The 22,773-nt window shown below is 42.0% G+C and overlaps 1 protein-coding gene across 1 annotated transcript in view; it reads right to left on the reverse strand.

The window, feature by feature from the left end:
• Positions 1 to 1,123: 1,123 nt before the first annotated feature.
• The window catches only part of LOC144729386 (structural maintenance of chromosomes protein 1A-like), a 28,440-nt gene continuing 6,790 nt past the window's right edge, over positions 1,124 to 22,773 (reverse strand). The window contains exons 8-25 of the mRNA XM_078609631.1: positions 21,986 to 22,068; positions 21,328 to 21,535; positions 20,000 to 20,185; positions 18,351 to 18,530; positions 16,487 to 16,633; positions 16,018 to 16,152; positions 15,133 to 15,249; positions 13,984 to 14,090; positions 13,283 to 13,424; positions 12,243 to 12,388; positions 11,541 to 11,691; positions 10,391 to 10,513; positions 9,808 to 9,964; positions 8,511 to 8,665; positions 7,708 to 7,859; positions 7,424 to 7,493; positions 5,777 to 5,887; positions 1,124 to 3,490 (exon numbers count right to left, since the gene is read on the reverse strand). Coding sequence (XP_078465757.1) covers positions 3,329 to 3,490; positions 5,777 to 5,887; positions 7,424 to 7,493; positions 7,708 to 7,859; positions 8,511 to 8,665; positions 9,808 to 9,964; positions 10,391 to 10,513; positions 11,541 to 11,691; positions 12,243 to 12,388; positions 13,283 to 13,424; positions 13,984 to 14,090; positions 15,133 to 15,249; positions 16,018 to 16,152; positions 16,487 to 16,633; positions 18,351 to 18,530; positions 20,000 to 20,185; positions 21,328 to 21,535; positions 21,986 to 22,068 — 2,532 coding nt within the window. The 3' untranslated portion in view covers positions 1,124 to 3,328. The remainder of the gene's footprint in view (positions 3,491 to 5,776; positions 5,888 to 7,423; positions 7,494 to 7,707; positions 7,860 to 8,510; positions 8,666 to 9,807; positions 9,965 to 10,390; positions 10,514 to 11,540; positions 11,692 to 12,242; positions 12,389 to 13,282; positions 13,425 to 13,983; positions 14,091 to 15,132; positions 15,250 to 16,017; positions 16,153 to 16,486; positions 16,634 to 18,350; positions 18,531 to 19,999; positions 20,186 to 21,327; positions 21,536 to 21,985; positions 22,069 to 22,773) is intronic.

The following is a 22,773-nucleotide window of genomic DNA, read 5'->3' on the forward strand; positions in this document are numbered from 1 at the left end:
TGAGTCATGTAAACTATTTTAAGATTACAAACCGACATTAATCAATGCATTGATGCATTGTTAGACTCACAGGGTAAACACATTGCATGTATAAAGCTCAATCTTTACATTTAGCAAACAATGATGGAAACAATTGTCAGTGCTCTCAAAACTTTTGATGGCACCTCACAAATGTAAACCATTAATTTTAAACTGTTGGTGTCCACTGGCATACAGCTGTGCACGTCATCTTGTGCTGCAGCATTTACTGCATAGAAAAGTTATAAGTGACAAGTTAATTTCCTTGTAAAATCAATGTAAGGAAACAGTAGATTGAAATCGCACAGCCATAGGCACAGTAAATGAAGCCATATAATTTAGCTGCAAACCCCTTCAATTATAAACTCTGATTAACAAAACTCACCCGAGGCTCAACATTTTCAACTGTCAACAGTTCATATATCGTGCAACAAGGGTTCTCTTAATGACGGTACCAATAATATCAAATTGGAAATGTAAAACAAATGTGATTTAGGAAGAGGTAAATATGCTTAAATTATACCCTAAAAAGTCCTGTTGCCATCTCCCAGTGTTAGCTACGTGTACCTGACTCGGGCAAGTCGTACACACCGGTTAATGATGTAAGATTCCGAAAGTTTTCACCGTCGCTTGTAATCCAAGCTAGGGATGAGCGTCGGGCATTTATTCTCAAAACGCTTTTGCCACGTCCTGCTGCGGGCATCCAACGGTCCTGAAGATGCTCACAGCAGCGCATGACGCAAAGCTTGAGGGGGAACGCTCAACACGTAGCCCGACCGGGAAAAAAAACACTTGCAGAGTAGGGGATGTAAAATACCATTTCACATCCACTTTAAACAGAAGAGAGGTGGTGCATAAAGTGCAACGCGCTATGAACGCCACAAGTTCAATTCATGGTTATGGTTAACATCATCAGCGAGTGAAATGATCGTGGTGGTTCACCTACCCCTTCACCAGTCTGCACTGATCAGCATGGTTAAACATCCCCTTGACTGAAAGGCATGGGAAGGACTTCACCATGCATTGGATTGATAAAGGGATGCACATTTTGTATCAATATTATAATTGTTAAACAAAGCATTTGTCAGTCCACAAATACAATACATGAGCTTCAAAACGTTTATTCTGCTTTATAAAACAATTAGCAGTAAACACTTTGAAACATTAAATCTGTAACAATAATTAGCAGTTAATACAACAGCTAACATTAAGAGTTTTCATTTAGTAAACTTTCCCACCCCCCCATTTAGCAAACATTTTTGTTTTCAAATAACATTCTCAACCACATGTTGGGTTGGTATTAACTGCAAATGGCAGAAGTTTCATCAAACAGCCCACTGATGGTAACACCAACAAGTTAAAAGTCTAAAGTGCAACATGAATGGAATATGCAATTAAATGCAAAGCCCTGTGGCGGCCTAAATGCTCCGCAACACGTCCTGCAGATGTAGCTTCGAGACGAGGCTCAGATTTACAGAAAGGTCAAACAGATGATTTCTGGGTTTCTCAGTGTGGAAATAATCAACGACAGGACCAATGCATTTGGAGCTGACTATTGGAACAAAAACTAAACGGAGTTTTTCCCCCTAAAAACGATGTTTAGTTGCAATTAGTATGATCTCAATGTCCTACCAAATTAACGAGTCAACTCTCGATTATTTGGGGTAATGGATGAACGGGTGGCCTGGATAAATTAAAATATGCCAAACGTATGTTAATTAGGATTTAAATGCAATAATTATCGCTTATTTACATGGTGAGAGGATGAAGAAATAGAATATCTTATGTTATTAACAACCCAGAGGCGAATACACATGAAATACGTATGAACATAAAATGCGTTGATTTGCTGCAAATCTGGCTGTGACGGTCCCACCTGATGACGGAGACTTGTGTTGCCTCCGAAACGTCGTGATTTAATTGTTTTATTTTTATTAATTTTGATTTCATTTTTTTACCTACGTGACTTTACCAAAAGAACTAAGAGTATGAATCCTTGCAGTCACGAAAGCTTCAAATCTAGAAATAATATAATTTAGTTGCGAGGAATATTGCATTCATGTTACACTCTGCAAAAAGTATCATGTGACTGTACATTTCTAATTACTGTAGTTATGTAAAAACTAGAAATTCGCTTGTGGAGGCCCTCATGCAGCAGTGGATTAATTGAGGGCTGTCCATGTACACATTCACCGACGATCACTGTTCTGTGTACCTCTTGTTCAGTGTTTCATTCTAATCGTTTCAATATATCAGTGCCTCGACATCACCAGAGCACATTGACAAAACCTTTTTTTTACTTTAACAAAGCTTCAAATTCACGAAGGACAGCCCAGGACGCACTGCCTTGGTGCATATTTACAAGAGCTGTCTGGTTACTGGTTACAGACGCCTTCATTTAAGGCAGCGGTGAGGAATCTTTTTTCTCGAGCGGCGAGTAAGACTTTCAAATATCTTTGGCGGGTAATGACACAACAATACACACCTCAATCATTTCTGTCACTGAAAGAGACCTTTGCACTACAAGACTGAATATGCTAGCATCACAAACAGTGTTGTTGCCTGGTGGGAAAAAATCCCCTCTAGTATCCGCCTACTACAGCGAAGCTGCTTGCAGTAATGCATAATTATCATTTGCGGGCCTTTTCAAAGCTATGGACCACATTAAATGAAGGGGCTGGTGGCAAGATGTTAACTACCTCACCTGGTATACAGGAGGTCATGGGTTCGATCCTGACCCTGACGCCTTTATATTTGGAGTTTCCGTTTTCTCCCTGTGGTCAAGTGGATTTTTATCCAGGCTCCCAAGTTTAATTTACTCCCCTTTTAGAAATGTGCATTTCGAGTATTTGGCTGCTATAAATTTACACGTGATAAGCCACATCATTAGGCTATCACATGTGTCCAGGTTGTTTCTGAAAAAGGGTTACATAGCTCAGTGGGCCTTACCTGTAAAATAAAGTTAGTTAGTTAATTGGTTCCCCACCTCTATACTCTTTGGTTTTTTCGGTAAAGTCACGTAGGTACAAAATCAAATCAAATAAATGAAAACAAATAAATTAAATCACACACTTAAGCGGTTGTGCTTTCGCTACGTTGTCCTCACCTGAAGGACGCTTGTGTTGCGCCCGAAACGTCGTGATTTAATTTATTTTTTTCATTTATTTGATTTGATTTTGTACCTACGTGACTTTACCGAAAAAAACAAAGAGTACGAATCCTTACAGTCACGAAAGCTTCAAATCCCCACCTCGACTTTAAGGACTGCAGACAGACGTGGCCATAGGCAGCGAGGAGTAGTGGAGGAACACTACGCTAGAGAGGAATTCGGAGTGAACGTATTATCTGATAAAGCGGAGTGCACAGAGGCGCTGTCGTGTTCGCGGCGCTGATGGGACCTGTCGGCCGACAGCTCGTCGGGGAAGCGCGACAGATCCATCGTCACCACATGACTGATCAAGCAGTCCCCTTGCTGCAAATGCACACACACAAAGAATGGGCAAACATTTGGTGACAACAATACAATGCAAAATGGATTCGTATAGCATCTAAATCTGACTTCACCTCAAGATCATGCACAGAAACTGTGGGAAGTTATTTTGTAGAGAGAGGCAGTTATAGGCAGAGGATACAGGCTGCTGCAGGACTATGTGGTGAGCAGCAGAGCAGTGCAGCAAAATCCACAGGCAAAGGAAAAAGTAAACTTCTTAAGCTTGGAATTGAAGAGGGGTGGGAAGTCAACATGATGGAAGGCAGGGGGGAGGGAGTTGGATTTTACAAGGGCAGCAAAAATCCTATTTTTTTTGTAATGTGTTAAAAAATCAATTCTGTTACTCCACATACATTTGTATTTATTGCCGGAAGTAGGGCTTCAACGGTTAGTACACCGATTTACGATCCTGGCAACCTGGGTTCTATTCCCAGAGTCATAACTGTGTAAATTAAAATTATTATGAGCGGTAAGTGGCATCTAAATGTTTCCTAGACCTTCTCAGGTCGTCTCACCCACAATTTAGTGGGGTATTGAAACATTAGCATGAGCAAAAATGGTCAGTCATGGTACTGGCATTAACAGGTTCTCGCAATCAGCACTTGCCCCTACACTCTTCCAGTCTAATTCAGGAAACAGCCCATGTTTTGTAATAATGCTGATGCAGCATGGAAATGTAATATAAGAGATGTGTAGATGAACTGAATGATTTGAATTGATTTGTAATGATATACTGCTACAGGAAAAGTATAAAGTAACCTTTTAACAGCAGACTGCACATCAGACAATAACTTTTGGCAATAGGAAAATACACCTGGATCTATATACACACACAATCTGCTCAAATCTAGTGATACATACTCTTTGGGCCTTTCAGTAAAATCACATAGATAGAAAAATAATAATAAATCACGACGTTTCGATTGCAACACAAGGAGAAATAATTCACATATAGATTTCTCCTGCCTCAGCAGTTCTCCTACTGTATTTTTTCACCTGAATACGATTGCTTGTGTTGCGATGGTAAGGTCGTGATTTATTATTTATTATTTTTCTATCTACGTGACTTTACCGAAAGACCCAAAGAGGATGAATTCCTGCAGTCACGAAAGCTTTAAGTCAAGATTCTAGTGATACAATTTTTATTTAAATATATCCTGTTTTAATCTAATGCTTCTGCCTATGCAGGAACTTACACAAAAAAATACATTTTTTATTAATACTCTGCAATAATTAAATAGAGCAGTTAGGGATGTAACATTCTAACAGTCACAAAGGCATCTGGTGAAACTAAAAAGTGTCATTTTGCATTGTCCTTACAAGCAAATTGCACGAACAGTACGTTTTTAATTTTAGAATTTCTCTGGTTTTATCCACAATTTTAATAAAATGTATTTATTGGCATCAAGTCTTGAGGCGAAAAATATATATATTTTGAACTATAGCAGAGCAGCAAATAACCCCTTGCTAGAACACACGGCCTGTAGAAAAGCTTATTCTAAGCATCATTCAAGTGTCTATTCTTTAGCCTTCACACCCTGCTAGAAATGTTCATCCCGTCGCAGTCAAACCAATGTTTTTTTTAATATTCAGAGCTGGGTTTTATCCAAATTAAATCCAAAAAAAATTAACCCATTAAACAAAGTTTTTCACTATAAATCCTTTATATGCGTGGCATCGGTTTTATATTATTATTCATTTCTGTTTTTCTTGAGTAAGAGTTTCATTTTTATCACATTGGTATTTTAAATTAAATATGACATTTTTTTTTCCCTAAAAAGTGGAACATTTTGGAAAAAAATTTTCACGAACATTAATTGTCACGCACAACGAGTCTGTGTGCAAAATGTCAGCTCGATTGGATCACGGGAAGTGGGTTAAAAAACGACCGAAAGATTTGCACGGTCCTAAGCAAGCAAGCGAACTTAATATAAAGGATTTAAAAATGCTATGCAATATTTTGTTTGCAGTCTCTGATGACCAGGCTCAAACCATGAACTCACTGCAATTGAGAACCTGGCTTAACCATGGGGGCGACAGAAAACCAGATTTGAACCGTTGACTTCAGGGGAGCCCTGATCATTCAGCCACCCGGACCACATCTCATGATTGATATGTTTAAGATTGAAACAACTATATTTCAGTTGCCCTCTCTACCTATTGCTATCCACTGTTTGCTTCATACTACAACGGTAATTTACGTAATTTCTTTGGCCCGGGAAATTGGAATTTTTCCAAAAAAAATCCAAGAAGCGAGAAACAAAATACCTCGGGGTATACACCAATGAGTGCGTCGGCACGTGCAAACAATTCTTCTTTGAGGGAGATGATTATAACCTGGAAGTTCTCCACAGACTGCTCTTTGATGTAGTTTGCCACCTTAGAAAAGAGAGAAATTGTTTCAAAGAAATTAGTAGCCAAAACGTAGTCACATTGGCCCTTTTAACGGTTCACAGTTGAGGGGTAAAACTAATTAAATGGGGAATGTTGTTGAACATCATAAATCTGCTCGTTACAGTTAAAGCTGGACATGAGCACACCCCACAAGAACAATGCCAGGTATACTTACATCTGAAGTTGCATGCTTTTATCAGAAATTGCATTGTGCCTCCGCCCATCAGTGTAATGCAAGGATGTGTTGCTTACATCAAAACTGTGCTTATATAAGGTGTGCTTATACCCATCTTCATCTGTATTTGTTTTACTTACAGCACTTCACAACACTGCTTAAAGTTGAAATGAAAAATAAAGGAACTGCACGAAAATGTTTTTATGTAAATGCCAACTGCTGAAAAATCTGAAAAAAACTGTATATACAATGGGTACTAAAACCTCATCATGTGAGCTCGGGGCTGATACGTTTGCAAGCCAGCGCAGTGGCACGAGATTCAAAGCCAGCGCCAGTACAGCTCAATACACAGTCCAAGCTGACGTCACTGGAAATGATTAAACGCAGTGACTTGCCAATTTCACTCCAGTCTCTCGAGCGCCAGCGTGCATTGGAAAGTGAACCAGTTGCAGACGTCACACACAATCAACGCATAATTGAATTCGCATGTGTTCGACAGTGAAGGTAAACTCTGGTGCCCTGGGACGACCACTGACACACAAAAGGGAGGCTTCTGACACAAAATGGGGGCTCCATATACATACATGTTTGTGTCCCCGTCTTTCAGGAGATCAGACAAGTCAGCAACAATGCTTTGTAAGGCTCTTGCACACGAAACAAACCCTTTGTTTGGTAAACTGGGAGGAACATGGTCTCCCCACGTTCTCCCGTGGGGTTAATGCAGCTTGATTGCAAGACTAAACGTTGACCCCACTTGTGTAAGTGTTGCCCCGCCGGGCAGTACACAAGAGACTTGGGTCACGCTAAAAGTTTGGCGATAATCGGCCTGTCAACTGCACAAGGTGGATGGGCATCAAGGCCCCATGTCCTGTGATCAAGAAAAAAAACTCAAGAGCCCTCTGTTGAGCAAATGCCAGATGAAGGCCTTGACATGCCGACCGTGGAGATTATTTGACGATAATTCACCATGCTGGTCAGTGCGGGGTTGGTGAAGTGGGAGGAAGAGCTCAGGTCCTGTTCAGATATCACTCGGCAGCGATGTCAGCTGTGGCTGGTACTTAAACTCGGGTTGTCAAATTCATAGCTCAATACTGTGTTGAAGGTTTGTCAAGTTCAGAAACATAATCTTGTAAATCAATCACAAGGAGTTGTATTACATTTCTATAACCAGCATAATCAGCTGGAAATGCAAAGGCTGGACCTTGGTGTAAAACTGACTGAATATTTCTGCTGGAAAAAAAGAAGCTGGTTCAAAAGTGGGTTCAGAAGGTTTAAAAAAAACATGCATTGTCTTTCAATTATTGCTTTATTTTTTACAAAATAGCGTAAAGTCATCTAACACTTACCTTTCCAATGTTTGTGTTATCCAGGGCTGCGTCAATTTCATCCAGGACAAAAAAAGGTGAAGGTCTGTAGCTGAAATTTAAACATTGTGGGAGGACACAAATTAATGAGTAGACCGACATGCATACAACAATGGCTCTATACAACATCCCTCCAAACACTGTAAATGGTTTGCAATGCAGAGCTCTTTTGCCAATCCACTAATGGATGAGGGCCACCCCATGCTTGACTGTGGACACATTCAATTAAAGCTTAGCGAGGACACAATCAATTCCTCGTGACAAACCTGTGAATGGCGAAGAGCAGAGCGAGAGCAGCCACGGTTTTCTCCCCACCGGACAGGTTGTCCATGGGTTGGTAGCGCTTCCCAGGTGCCACACAGTTATAGTTGATGCCGTCCAAGTACGGCTCCTCCGCATTCTCCGGTCCCAGAAATGCCTACAATAAAACGTTAGCAAGGGTTGTTATTATAGATGCCTATGCTGTGCTGTCTACACTGCAGGCAGCAGATGGCAGTGCAGCAAAATCCACTGTTGAACTATGTGATGCTCCTGTGTCAACAGTGCCAGACTTCACCAACACACCTCGAGCAGGCATGATAAAAACGTATGGTCGAATAACCCCCCATGTACCCGCACGGCATGGGGAGGCCCTCGTTCAGCAGGGGATTGACCATTAGGGCTGTACATGTACAAACTGTATGCAAAGGGATGGGCATGAATTTAAATCTACTGTATACTTTTTAAAGAGTAAGAGAGTTAATGCCCATGTTGTATATGCTTTTGAAAACAGTCATTTTGAATGATACCTTACCAGATGGTTTATGCTTACGGGATTAATGTCAATGCTAAGATGTATATGTACAGCCCTTTTGTCAATACACCGCTTATTTGACCATGTTATCGTGCTGGCAGTGCGGGTTCGCGAAGGCAGGGGAGCAAATAACCAAAATTGTGTTGTCTTGAACTCTTTACTACAGAGTTGTACACTGATGAATACTGCAGCATTTACTAGGCATGCAATTATTTAATCCCCCATACCTTTGCAATTGTATTTGATAGAATGTATATAAATCTGAAAGGTTCCTACCTGTGCACTATTGTTCTGCGCCAGCTTCTTATAGATGTCATCGATTGCGATGGACAGGTGCTCCAGGCACCCATTAAAACGGTCGAATCTCAGCCGTTGCACCTTGTTGAATGCCATTTGCGCTTGCTTTGATCTTTTCCTGCTCTCTTCAAGCGCTGTACACAATATTATCGATTTTTCAAATCATTGCCTGATTTCAATCTTCATTTACTCCTTTTGCATGCATGTCCAACAAGTTAAATTTAATCCTGAAAAAGCTCCCAAGCATGCAGAGCGAAACATTGGGGCGTGATGCTGAACAAGGGGTAATACACAAGAACTCAGCGGAGAGTTCAATAAACAAATGGAGATGCAGCAATACTCTGGTTTACGTCGGGGATGTGTTCCTGAAAGTTGTGAACAATATCGAAACGACGTAAATCAAAGCAAATTACAGCGACAGTAGAGGCGAAGGCAACGGATTTGAGAAAGGACGAATGATGCTATAAGCAAAATGTGGGTTGAGGCGACGCAAATCAGGTAGTGGTATTAATAAACAACGTTTTTGCGAAACGAGATAAAAGGTGGAGACGTAAATCAGGGTATTACTGGATCTATTGAAGGAACACAGCAAAGTACATATACCTGGGACAGTCATTGAAGATAAACCAATATCACATTGATTAAATAAAAGGCATAGAGAAGCATATTGAAAGCATTTTCTACAACTGAAGTTAATCATGAAAAGCAAAATACCAATGTGCCTGCCTAAGAGAAAGCTTTTAATCATTGTATATTACCTGCTATGAAATATGGATCAGGAATGGACGCTAACAAATAAAAAACGGAAAAGTGTGCAAAGAAGCAGGAAGTGATTCGTGCTTGGAATTATACTAAGAGATGGAAAGAACACATTGATCAGAGTATATACACAAGTTATTGACTTCATATTAAGAAATACAAGTGGTATCATGTGGGACATGTCACAATAATAGCTGGTGGTCAAGGCTCATAACGGAATGGGAAGCAAAGGCGAGAACACAGCTTACGGGATATCCAGTTATGAAATCAGCTTGTGTTCAGGTACGAGTTGTATTGTGAAAACCCAAGACTGTGAGAGATAGAAACTGCTTGGGCAGGCCTTCATCCAGCAGTGGACTGATCATATATGTTTAAGATGACCATTTTTACAGCATAACTCAAAGCATAGCAACATTTTCAACTGTTGTAGTCGATTGGGGAGCTAGATCTCAAGAGATCATGTGACACAACACGATAGTACAGCAAAGCAAAGCCACAGACCAAATCATTACAATACCTTCGGCAGTCTCCAGGAACTTGCCACGCACATTTTCAAACTTCTCTGTGGCTTTCATGTTGGGAGCAACGATGCGCTGCATACCAGTTTGCAGGTTTGTCACCTGCTTATTCAGCTCATCTGTGGCATGATTGATTTCATCCTCCCTGTTAATGTCCTACGCAAGGAGACGTACACCTGAGTTTAAGCGAAAGCAAGGATTAAGTGGTCTTAAATATTCTTATAATTCTATTGCCCCCCCCCCCAACTTCATTCAAATTGTGCCATCACATGAGATCAACGAGCAGGGCAATGCAACCCTTCAGGCTAGTAAACAGCTAATGGAATCGTCTTATCACGGATATTTGCCTCAACCAGAAGGCTCGACTGGGTATACACCTGAACTATGAGAGAACACAACCACCGTTCCTCTAATTAGATGTACGTAGCTCAAATCAAATCCTGAACATTTTGTATGGCGTATTTCTGATTAAACTCTATTTTTCAAGGTTTAATTGTAAGTATGGAAATAGCACTGGGGAAAAAACAAAGCAGACGATGGTTGGTGCAGCCAACGGCAATTTTACCAGTACAGGGCACATACCTTATACTGGCGGCTGAGCTTGCGGTAGTCCACCTCAATGGCGGCTTCACGCGCGTAAACGGAGTTGGTGTGCTCCGAGCTCGTCCCGGTCTCTGTTGTACTTTCTGGCTGTGTAGCCCCCAGCTGCCAGGACACAGAGCCACATGCACAATATCCATTCATTCACCTACAGCAGTGGTTAGGCAACTTTCCTGAGGGTGGAATAGGAATTATCAAATATTTTTGGTGGAGTGCCACACACCTTTAATACACACTGCTAGAGGACCTTGCAAAGACCGTAGTGATTGAATATGCTAAACGTGTTGCCATACCATATATACATATCACGGCAAAAGACCCCTCGTGACAGATATTACTGCGAATGATAAAATTAGAAAGTGTAGCCAGATCTAAACATCATGTAGGCCATGTTATAGTGTAGGCATCATGTGGTTGGGGGCTGCATGAAATAAAGGGTCGTATGTTCTTGAGGTTTAAGGAAAAGCAACCCAAGACAAGACCACGTATTTTATAGGTATGTGCCTAGGATGTGTGGCTGACTGACATGAGATTGAAGACTTGATGGTTAAAACAAATAATACAAAGTCAAGGTAACTTTTTGGAGAGGCGCAATAGCATGCCCTAGTATTGTCACGGCAGAATGACTGCTTCATTTATTTATTTAACTTTGTCACGACATGCAACGCATGGTGGGGACTGGCTACATTAAGCCAACGAATGCGGGTTGTGCACTAGGAAAATGTCATATCCGTGATAGCAACGCTCAATGCAAGTGCCAAGAGGACACGATTTCACGAGCATTTTTTCTTTAAAATGTCACCGATTTATACTGCAATGGAATGAGGCCAAACAAACCACAAACAAGAAGCTCCATGGTTGTCCGAGGTACCACTTGGCTGTGACATTCAGGATCGACTTGGTCTTGAGCTCTAGGTCGCATAGGGTGCTGCGCTTGCTAGGCTGTTTTAGAGGTCGCTATGACCCACCAAAGGTCAAACGTATTAGTATTGTTATTGCCAATTATGTTTTTATAGTAATATAAACATACAACCTAATCTCTCTTTGGGTGTCATCTTCCTTTAACCAAAATAACACGAGTTACAATTTTTCATTAATGTCATCTGCAGCCATATGGTGTGTGTGTACGGGCCTCCTGGCTGATGGAGTCCATGTTGCCGTTGCGCAGAGGCAGCTTGATATCCTGCAACTTGCACGTCAGCAGCAGGTTGTGCCGTGTGCTGCGCTGCTGCTCCAGCTTTGTCTCCAGCGCTGTCACTTCGTTCTGCAGCTGCACTGCTTGTCTGGGGTGGACAGAGCACAGGTGAAAAAGAAAGATGACCAGGATAATGTGAAGGCAGTGCTGAGTCATTGATTTAAATAGATTGTTTCAAGTGATTCTTAGGCTCATGGAAAGTATATATTCAGATCTCTCCCAGGGCAGTGCATTCTACATGTTATTGAATTGTTCTGGCAGCAGCTATCCAATAACTTCTCAGATCCTTTCAAAGTGACCTCTGTTCCACACAGTAGAGGGTCGCACTTTCCCACCCACTACCACTGAGGAATGTCTATACATGGAAATCACAAAGATATTCAATTCTAAGGTGGAATTTATCCATATTAAGCACAAAATCCAATTTATTGCGATAGTTTTTTTGTGTGCTGTCATTTGTAACCAGGCTGAGATCACCAACTCGCTACACTTGAGAACACAGTTCAACAAAGGCAGCCAGTTGGGTTCGGGGTCTCAGTGGTGCCAGCTCAGCACTGGCCTCTAAGCTGCCTCCATGGACAAAAGGTGAACAAAGACGGAACAAATTAGTTTGGAGCCCCCTGCCGACAAGACACCAACCTGTTGAAGGCTAACAGCTTCCTCCGAACCTCCTCGGCCGCTTGTGCTTTATTGGTGACCTCGCCTTGTTTGGCCAAAAGTTGATTCTTTAAGGTGTGCATCTCGGATATAAGATGCTCGACCCCATCCCGACTCCTCTGCTCATCCTGTAAAAAAATTAACCCGTAAAAACAAAGTTTTTCACTATAAATCCTTTATATGCGTGGCGGCTAGAGTCCTCTCGTCCTCTGGCTTGAGATGCCACCTATGGGTCAGATGATTGCCTGCCACCATTAAGCAATTGGTAATTAAATATATATATTTTTTTCCTAAAAAGTGTAAAGTTATGGAAAAAAATTTTCACGAAAATAAATTGTCACGCACAACGAGTCTGTGTGCAAAATGTCAGCTCGATTGGATCACGGGAAGTGGGTTAAAAAACGACCGAAAGATTTGCACGGTCGTAAGCGCGCAAGCAGGTGAACTTAATATAAAGGATTTAAAAATGCCACGGTGTGAGCAGGCGGTACAAATTAATGTTTTGACCCACGGAACCATAGCGACTGATAATACACAGAGAGAGATATTTGGAAAAAAATCTGAAATAAATCTCCCCTGTGTAAGTGTATGAGATATTGTTCCACAATTTACAGGTAAAAAGGGTTGTTTTAATAGAAAATAACAACTACAAATAAGTTCAATACCGAATATAATAAAAATACAAGGGTTTGTTTTACCACGTAAAAGTTTAATTCAGTAAGAAAACCAAATTAACGCACCTTACACAAATGCTGCTAAACATTAATTTCAAAGGCCCATAGGTTGATAGACCAAAGTTTATTTTAATCTAAGTTGGTCGAAACGGGCCAATGCGCTTCTTTAATATTTAACCCATAATCCACCATGGCAGCATGTAAGACTTCGCACATTAACTGTTTGGATGATTGTATAAGTGTTGAAATTGAACAAACCAAAAATTACCAACATATTCCAAGACATGCAAATGACGCAACATCTGACCCACAGGCCACTTGAGACTGAAGCAGTGAGCGCAGCGTTACCTTTTTCACGCAATCTATCTCGGCCTCGTCCTTGGCAATTGCCGCATCCCACATCTTCACTTTGCTCTGCTCCTGCTTCAGCTGCATTCTCTCGTAATCCAGCTGTATGCCCAGTCGCGTCTTCTGGTTGTCAAACTCCGAACTGAGATGGGTATCCAGAAAAAAATATATAAATCTCAGTTATAGCGGCTTTTGGTTAGCCATCGAACAAAGATGGTCACTGCATCGCGCGCTTTCAGAGGTGCATGTGCGGCCGTCTGGAACGCTCTACATTCTGATATTAGGAAGCCACTGGAGCTATGGACTTTTAAATCAAGATTCAAAACTAATTTCTTTAAAACTGATTTTGAGCTTAGTTTGTTGTGCTACCCCCACACCTCCGATGAGCATGGTAGGCTACATACAGCACGAAAGAAGTTTAAGTTTAACATACGTACGTACATTCATAAGCTTGGGTAGAATGGTGAAAACAGTAACTAGGACAATGTGCTATGAATCCGGCAACCTGAGTGATTCCTGGCCACGGCTATCGTAAAGCCAGTGCCTGTGTTTTAAATATAGAACTGAAGCAGTGGATGCATCTGTAACGGGACAGCTAATAAGGAAAACATGAGATGGTGTCAACAAGTGCCAACATAATTTTTCGCAGTGGATTGAGTAGGTCCGATGACTGGTGTGATGGACAGGTTGTCGGAACTCACCCCTTCTTTGTGACTTCCTCACGCCACTTGAGCTTTACCTCTTCAAACTCTCTGATGTTGGCGACTCCAGCTTCAACGCAGAAATCCTTAAACACCTCATCCTCCAACTAAACGTCAGGAAGCAAGTCCATGGCATTAAACTTACACTGAGAAATGTAACATAAACAAAAGAACACCATTTCCAGTACTAAAATCAGCCTGTCCTGCTAACAGCCTTCTAATATCTCTGCTTTATAAATAAACATTGCAAATTCCGAGGTTCCTCATGGTTGACCTCCAAGGTATGTTCTTAAAATATCCAACCATCTACCTTCGAAATATTTGTCTTGGTTTTCGACCTCTGAATGCCACCCAAATGCTTGTCTTGGTAACCTTCCCTCCTCCCATCTTGCATATTGTCTCCACCTATTGTAACGTATTTCTGTACAGGTAGTCCCCGAGTTACGATGGTCCGCCTTATGATATTTCGATCTTACGATGGCGATAGCGATACGACAAAATGCATGTTAAAAGTTTTTTTATAGCAGATAGGATTGTTTCCTGAAAAAAACTTTCTATTAAATTGCAATTCATATAGGTAGGCTAAGAATTTACCTTATTTTTTTACTTTACATTTTACTGTGCAATACAGTATTGTAATTAATAAATACATACAGTATATAGTTTATACAATACGTTACTGTAAATTGCTGTTTTGCTAAATTATCACCATTCTTTAAAACTCCTGGATAGGCTAGGCCATCTTCGACTTACGATATTTTTGACATATTCTTAGGTTTTTTCGGTAAAGTCACGTAGGTAAAAATTTTAAATTAATAAAAGTTAAATAAAAATAAAATAAAAATCACGACGAGATATTTTTGACTTACGATGGGGTCGTCGTAACGCATCTCCATCGTAAGTAGAGGACTACCTGTATACATATAAATTCATTTCTACATTCTCTAATAAACAGTCAAGTTTGTTAGCCTATTCCTTTCATTAAATCCCTATCATCCTTGTAATGCATTGCTTCTCCAAACCAAGATACTTTTCTATTTACTTTGTTAAAATTCACCAATCTGACCTGTTACAGTAACAGACATTACTCTTGGCTCCATCACCTGTCTTAACTATAAATGTGAACAACAGCTACAGCCATAACAATACCTTATTCATCTTTTCGGTGACTTCCTCAGCTTCATTGTCTCGTGCGGCCATGCCCTCTCGCACCTCGTCCATATGCGGCTCCAAGTTTGCGAGCTGAGACTCCAGTTTTGACTTTTCCTGGATGGAGCAACGCGCAAAATCCAGGTCAAGATACATCTCTCAGGACTCATCACCGTCTACCTATCCCCTCTCATTCTACTCCCCTCAATGCATTTTACTCTCATCTCCTCTAGAAACCCCAAAAGTCTCCACTATATAGCAACCAAGTCATTATACAAGCCCCAGTGGACCATCCCTTAGTGGGAGGTCACTCATTCTCCTCTGATACTCCTCTAGTTTGGAACTAATTTCCCTCAGCTATCCATGCTGTCAGCACCATGCCCCTGTTCAAGTCCAGGCACAAAGGCTCAAGACCCACCTTTTATCCTTTTTCCTCTGCCTGTAACTGAGTGCCTCTCTCTATAAAATAAAATTATTCTAAACAGCGTCTTAAGATGCAGTGACATAAAGATGATATATAATCGTTTCATTTAAATCAAATTTTAAATGTGCTAGGTACAAAGGTTTCTAATTTGGAGCTCTTGCAACTGTCAGAGAACAGCCTCAACAGACTATGTCAGAGAGCAATAGTTTCATTGTCAACACTTGGGGCAAATTTTTACATGTTCTGCAAAGAATGTTTGTCACATGCCAAAACATACTTGTAATTATCAGAGCTAGATTAAGTTGAATTAAGATTAAAAAAACATTTAACATTCATCCAAATTGCATTGTATTAGGCGTTTGAGCCACCCGGCCACCTCCAGGAACATCTTTTTTGTCTGGCTACTGCTCTGTTATTTAACCTCTCACCCTCGCTTTACCAACCACAGGACAACTGCGCACCTGCAGACTGGCTTGCAGCTTGACGCGTGTTTGCTCCATGTCGCTCTGAGAGTACTTGAGCCTGGTCTGCATGCCGTGTAGCTGCGACTGAATCTGCCGCAGATCGGCTTCCTTGCGTCTTATGCTTAAATTTACCTGCACATGTTGGTGGGGAGACAGGGAAATACCCTTTATGAATAAATGCGAACAGTTTTTACAACCTTCCTGTTGAAACATAACTAAACACATGTTTGATGAGTTGTCATTTCCAAAAACATTCATTGTTTTTTCTAACAAGACAATAAGGAAAAACTGAGGGTTGAACTAATTCTTGAAACAACTTAACGGTTCGTGTGTTGTTGAGTTTTATTCGGCCACAAGAAGAAATGTCAAGACAGTATAATATGAGTGTTTTTCATAAATTTTAAAACGAGGCCAGCTCTCCAGTGTCACATTCTGTCCGTATAAATCAACGCCAAGTAAAACGCACGCGAAGCTCCTCCAAAAGCTGCTCCTTCTTCTCCCTGAGCTTGTCCACCAGCTTGTCATCCCAGCGCCGAGCCTTGGCTTTCAGGTCGCTAGAGCCACCTGACACCACACCAGACTTGGAGAAGAGGGTGCCGTCCAGCGACACACACTGCCGGGGACACACCCAAGATGGGATTGAGACAACAAAAGCCGTTATTTTACAACCAGGTGGAAGACTAGCAAACGGTAAAGTTGCATCCCTGCACTTACTTTCTCATGCCGCTGCTTGGAGAAAAGCTTCCAATAGAAGCAGCTCTATAAAGTCCTTGTAGAGGATATTGGTCTATTGCCAATACGCCTTGAACAACGTGGGAGCGGCTATTCTTTATTCCAACATACCAAAATCCCGATTGATTAACCGTGGCATACATATTCATACTGTGGCATAATTTTAAAAATATGCTCTCGTTTCAAATACTGCATCGGGGGATCGAACTGGCGAACTCTTGACTACAATCAAGTGTTCTATTACACCATGGTAAATCACCCAGAATGCACATCATATCATCGAATCTTGCAAGCTAAGCAGAGTTGAGAATACATGTTTTTATGGGTGAACACCATTAACAAACCAGTTGTCAGAAGGGTGCAGGGTTATATTGTGAGCAGCAGAGGGCATTGCAGAAGAATACATTGTTCTAACCAGACTTCTATGCTTGCAGATTTAAGCTCTTCACCTTCACCAATCCACACTGGCCATTGGCGACATCGTCAAGTAACCTTCACGACCCTCATAGCATGGTGAGGCCCCCATCCAGCAGTGCATTAACAAAAGGGCTGTACATGTACACATTTGGGACATGATTTATCTTCACGAATATGGTCACAGGCTAACCTAGTCCATGGAACACTAAATGCTGTTGGTTGCAGATTACATTATTCATTACCTATGCACAATGCTTAAGTAGGTCAAGACAAAACGCACATTCATGTTTCATTCATGGGCCCTAGGGGATGGTTAAAGCAGCATTTAAGAAGACAACACTGGTAATAACGAGTCAATCAATGAACAGAAAAGTACGAAAATAGAGAAAATACTCGCGTGGTGTATTGAGATATGCAAGTGAAACATGGTCAATGGGCAAGGATGAGATGAAAAGACTGAATGCATTTAGGATGTGGTGTTACAGAAGAATGGAAACAAAAAGACAGATGTATTAATAGAAAATAATAAACAACTGAGGAATCTCATGAGAACAGAGGCAGAATATGCGGGACACATAATTATCGTTTCAAAAGGAGGTGATCCTACAAGAAAAACTGAAGGGAAAACAGGAAGAAAATGTATCAGTAGATTGGATAATGCTGAGCAATTGGACTGTACTATGCCTGAAATACTATAAAGATGGTCAATGGTGGTCAGCATCTGTCATGCACATCAACCCGCAGTTATGAGGATGGCACTTGATGATGATTTGGCTGCACCGTAATCACAAACAATTAAATAATAGAATACGACGTTTCCATTGCAACACAAGCAATCGTCATCAGGTAGAAAACAAACCTAGTAAACTTAGAAATACAATGCAATACAACACAGAGTCGGCTAACACAACAGTCAACACCCTACCTGGTTGATTACGTTCTTCCAAAGATTGCTAAATTTGAGAGACAAAACACAGACACGGAGACACAGACAGACACACAAGCAGAGAGAGACAACACAGAGACACTCTGTCTACGTGACTTTACCGAAAGAACCAAAGAGCAATTCCTGCAGTCACGAAAGCTTCAAATCAAGTTTAATCACAAACAAGTTAACAAAAAGCACACCATTTGCCAATAAGCTTGGTCTCTCGAAGCAGGTTGGGTGCTACGAATCGCACCTTCTGGCGGACGTGGCCACCGAAGGCGATGTGGCGTGCGTCCTCCAGCGTCTCGCACACGAGAGCGTTGCTGCAGGCAAACTGCAGCGCGCGCGACACCTGCGGCGGGTCAAACTTGATGACGTCCATGAGGAGCTTGGCGCCCCTCAGCTCCCGCAGACGCTCGTTGATCGGCCTCACCTGCAGAGGACCAAAAATGGTGGATGAATTGAGTCAGGATCGTGTAATGGCTAGCACACTAGACTTCTAGCGGTCGCCAGTTTGATATTATTTCCTGGCACAGCAGTTGAAACAATGGGCAGGATTTCTTCAATTCACCCGCCTGTCCATCCAGCAGTATTAACAGGTAGACCAGTCAGTTGGTAGGTCCATGTGTGGGTGGGGTAATATACAGATACTCCAATATCTTCCAAGATGTCTGGGCAACGTGAAAGAGTAAGCCAAATATTCTTAAAATGACCTCTCTAGAGCTCCCTACTGTGAAGGCATTTCTGCCAGCAGTGGTGTGAACAAGCAATTGAAGGGCTGTACTTAAAATTCCTCAGCAACTCAAAAGTGCCTCATATCACATCTCATCTCAGTCATTCCAGTGCCCTGCTGCAGCCTAGCAAAGTGGACCACTAGTGGCACTAGGTATACACAGCACCGACCTGCAAATAGGCATGAACCTGGCAGTTAAGAATGAGAAGAGGAATGGCTGAAGGAAATTGGCCTGCACGTACACAAGTGTAGTGACATAGAAATGGTCACGTAGCAGCATAGCGCTGGCTGCTGGCAGGGAAGGGGATCTGCAGCTACAGCAGCCCTGACTGACAGCAGGTCACGTGATAGACCAGAGAGGAATGTAGGGGAAAGGTTACGGAAGGGACACGTCGAGAACCCGCTAGTAGGTTCCAGAAGGGGGGTGTGGCCAGGGCGGAGCCAGGCCACGCTGACAGTATAAGAGGGGCCTCGGGAGGGGACCTCGGGGCTGTCGTTTGGAGTGGGATCCTCATCGTCGTTGCAGTTGAAGATCGTCACACCATCGTCGCTGTTGTCTCGTCGCCTTCGTCTTTACCTGATATTGTGCTGCTAGACGGTAGTTGGCCGTCTCGTTTCAGCACCGTCAGTGTCAGACGCCTAGTGTTGTGAATAGGCTCGCAACTTACGTAGAGTTGTGTATAAACGAGCGGGAGAAGGGTGTGTACCAGCATAGGGTGTGTATTGTGCAAAGGGTGCTCGATTTAATTAAAGAACTGCCCTCAAAGAACTTGCGTCTCCCAGTCGGTCACTACACAACTAAATCGCAACTATGGATTATTGTTATACTGCCCTTTGTTACACACAATGTGGCCACACATCAGCCAAATAACACCTGTTTTATGCATGGTGGTTGCCCAACCAAGCACTAAAATGGATTTCTTTTTACTATCCGACAGGATCGGGCACTGAAATTTTTAGAGCATACTTTTGTAAAATAACTGCAGTATTAAAGCCATTCACCGACAATTCCATGGGTGATTTGGTTACAAGGTCTGAATCGGCTAGTGGTTCTGCATTGCGACAATTAAGTTAATCACGGAGAGAATTGTTACATCCTCAGCAACGAGCGTGCAGGCACACAATCTATTGTATGCTCAAAAAAATAACAAAAGCGGGTCAAGGGTCACCTGCAGGTAGTCGAGAGGGAGGAACATCTCAGCCTCACAGCGCTGCTCCTTGAGGTAGCGGATGCAGTCTCGCGCCGTGCTGTCCGTGTCCACAATGATGGCCTCCATGTTGCGGCCTAGCACCTTGGTGACGGCCAGCTGGTACTTCCTGTGCGTGGGTTGGCACAGGTTCACCAGTCGCCCAAACTGCACGTGACGACAGGGGCACAAATGGGGAGAGACAGCAACCCCGTCGTCAGTTGTGCACGTTTTGTGGGCCAGGTTGCAGTGTCCTGTATGAAACGTGATAAGCCATGAAGTGTCAATGTACATAAAGCAGGATTATGTTGAGAGTTGGAAGCAGGCTTTTGTTTTGAGGTGGATCAAGTGGATGAAATAGTGATTAAGTTCATGTGCCAACATACAACGAAATTATACTCTGTGAAGTGTCAAATTTTCAAATGAAGGGAGCATAGGTTAGCTTAAAAAAGTGGATATATCTGGGTTACTAGGTTTTTACAGGATATCCCTCAATTCCAAACGGATGCTGCTGACAAGTTACTTCAATGTCATTTGCACTGTTTAATTTGTAGTCTCCTTTGTTACGTCTCATTTGTCCGCTATCAGCTGCTGTCTACAGCACCGTCGCAGTTGTCCTGTCTTGTTCATTTTAACGACTGGTGGTAAAAAAAACGTTTGAATGGATTACGTGGGATTGTATGCATGTATTGTGACGTCAGAAATGCTGAGCCGGCACCACTAATAACCTGTGTTTGAATCCAGGGAGCCACCTACATTAAAACTGGGATGTCAAGCGTAGCAAGTTAATAGTTTCAGCCCACAGCCCAGTCACCAAATGACTGAACAAAACATCATCACATTGAATTTGGTTCTGTAGTTAAAGTGGCTAAATTCAAGCTCTGAGGTAGGTGGGAAAGTGCAATCTCCAACTATGTGAACCAGAGTAAACTTTAAGAGATGGGATCTCACATTTTGTTGTGATGTTAGATTCTGTGGGCCGCTCTCCAACACTGTTGGTTGCATTGGTCTGTGAGAGATGTGAATGCATACTTCGACTAATGGAATGATGCTGACAGCACAATCTGGGTAAATTATGGGGAAAAATATTGATTTGAAGCTTTCGTGACTGCAGGAATCCATACTCTTTGGTTCTTCTACCTATGTGACTTTACCAAAAAAACCAAAGAGTATGGGAAAAAAACCAAACTTTCCTTAAATTCTAATCAATCAATTAGTTACATGCCTCATAACACAATTAACTCGAGTATAAACCCATAATACAAACAGTATAAAGGCTCATTTCAGCACCGTTATCATGGAGCACTCACGATGGCGCCGGCGAAAAGCCTCAAAAGGCTGTCGAGGGCCTCAGCGCGGCGCTTGAAGCGTTTGTCCTCGTGTTGCTCGGTGCGTGCGTCGCCCAGCTGGGCCGTGAGCGACACCACCTCGTCGTTAATCTCCAGGGCACGACGCCGCGCGCCCTCCACCTGCTCCGTCAGACTCACCTGCTCGACGTCCAACTCCTCTATCGCCGATCTACATACACGTGGCAGGCACGTCAACGACATCTTCCCTCGGGTGATTCAATGGACATTTCACAATTCGGGGGTCGCGATTCGATAACTTAAATGTACGTCGTGTCTAAATGCAAGCGCGTCTCAATAAGTTTTACAAAACGACAAAAAAACAACACACTACATAAGGTTAGAGAGTGGGTCAAGGGCAGTAAAACATGGCAGAAAAGAGAAAGAGGAACACGAAAAAACAGCTCGGTATAAAGCAATTGGAGTCAAACACTAACAAGCCTCACATACAGTCAGACAAACCAGGACAGCACCAATAATTTTGCGGGCATCATCAGTTTCATTCATACCATTAGCCTAAATGTAATATTAGCTTATAGCTTGCATGTGATGTAGGAATGCGTATATTATTGAGATACCATGTATATTTCAGCCATTTGGCTTCAGCGCGAGATACACACACCTGGTTTTTTCAATATATTGTTTAATTTTTTCAATTCTGTTCTGTTGGTCTTCAAACTCTTGCTGTTTTTGCTTCACTTTGCTCTAAAAATAACACAAGCACACACAACACTGGCATGCACATTCCCACAGTCTAATTAAAATGTATAGTCTCATATTTATTCAAATGTATACCCAAAGTATGTGTTCAAGATATCATCAGCCCTGTAACATAATCAGATATGCAAGTTAAGTTAGAGCCATAATTTCATGTATGGCTCAGCAGACAAGGAAACAGTTTCACGTCTGTATGACGCTAACAAGAATCCAAATCAACAAGGTAGTCCCGTTGCTTGTTAAGGAATCTGTAAAAAGTAACTAATAGCTCAGATTAATAAAATTAGTCGATTTCATATTAATCTCTTTCAGTTGTTGATTTTGTGCATAGGTAATGAGTGAATTAAATCTGCAGCAAACAGCAATTAAGTGTTCCATAGAGTAGACCACGTGTGAGGAACCTACAGCCCATGACTTCATTTCATACGGCTCTTGGCTACGTGAGGCCCTACCGTATAACACGAATCTTAGCCAGAGCACTCTGGAACTAGAGGGGAATATTTTCCACCTGGCAACACCGTTGATAATTTTAGTGCGCCCGGTCACTTTTTGTCAATGCAAAGGCCTATTGCAAAAACAGGTGTGTTAATGTGTGGTTCCTCCTAAGCTCCTTGGAAATCCTGTTCTACTCTAAGAAGGCAATACTGTATCTTTTCCATCACTGTACAGTAAAACCTTGGATTGCGAGCAGAA

The sequence above is a fragment of the Lampetra planeri genome, chromosome 32 (genome assembly GCF_965212315.1).
Source record: "Lampetra planeri chromosome 32, kcLamPlan1.2.h2, whole genome shotgun sequence".
Classification (NCBI taxonomy): Eukaryota; Metazoa; Chordata; class Hyperoartia; order Petromyzontiformes; family Petromyzontidae; genus Lampetra; species Lampetra planeri.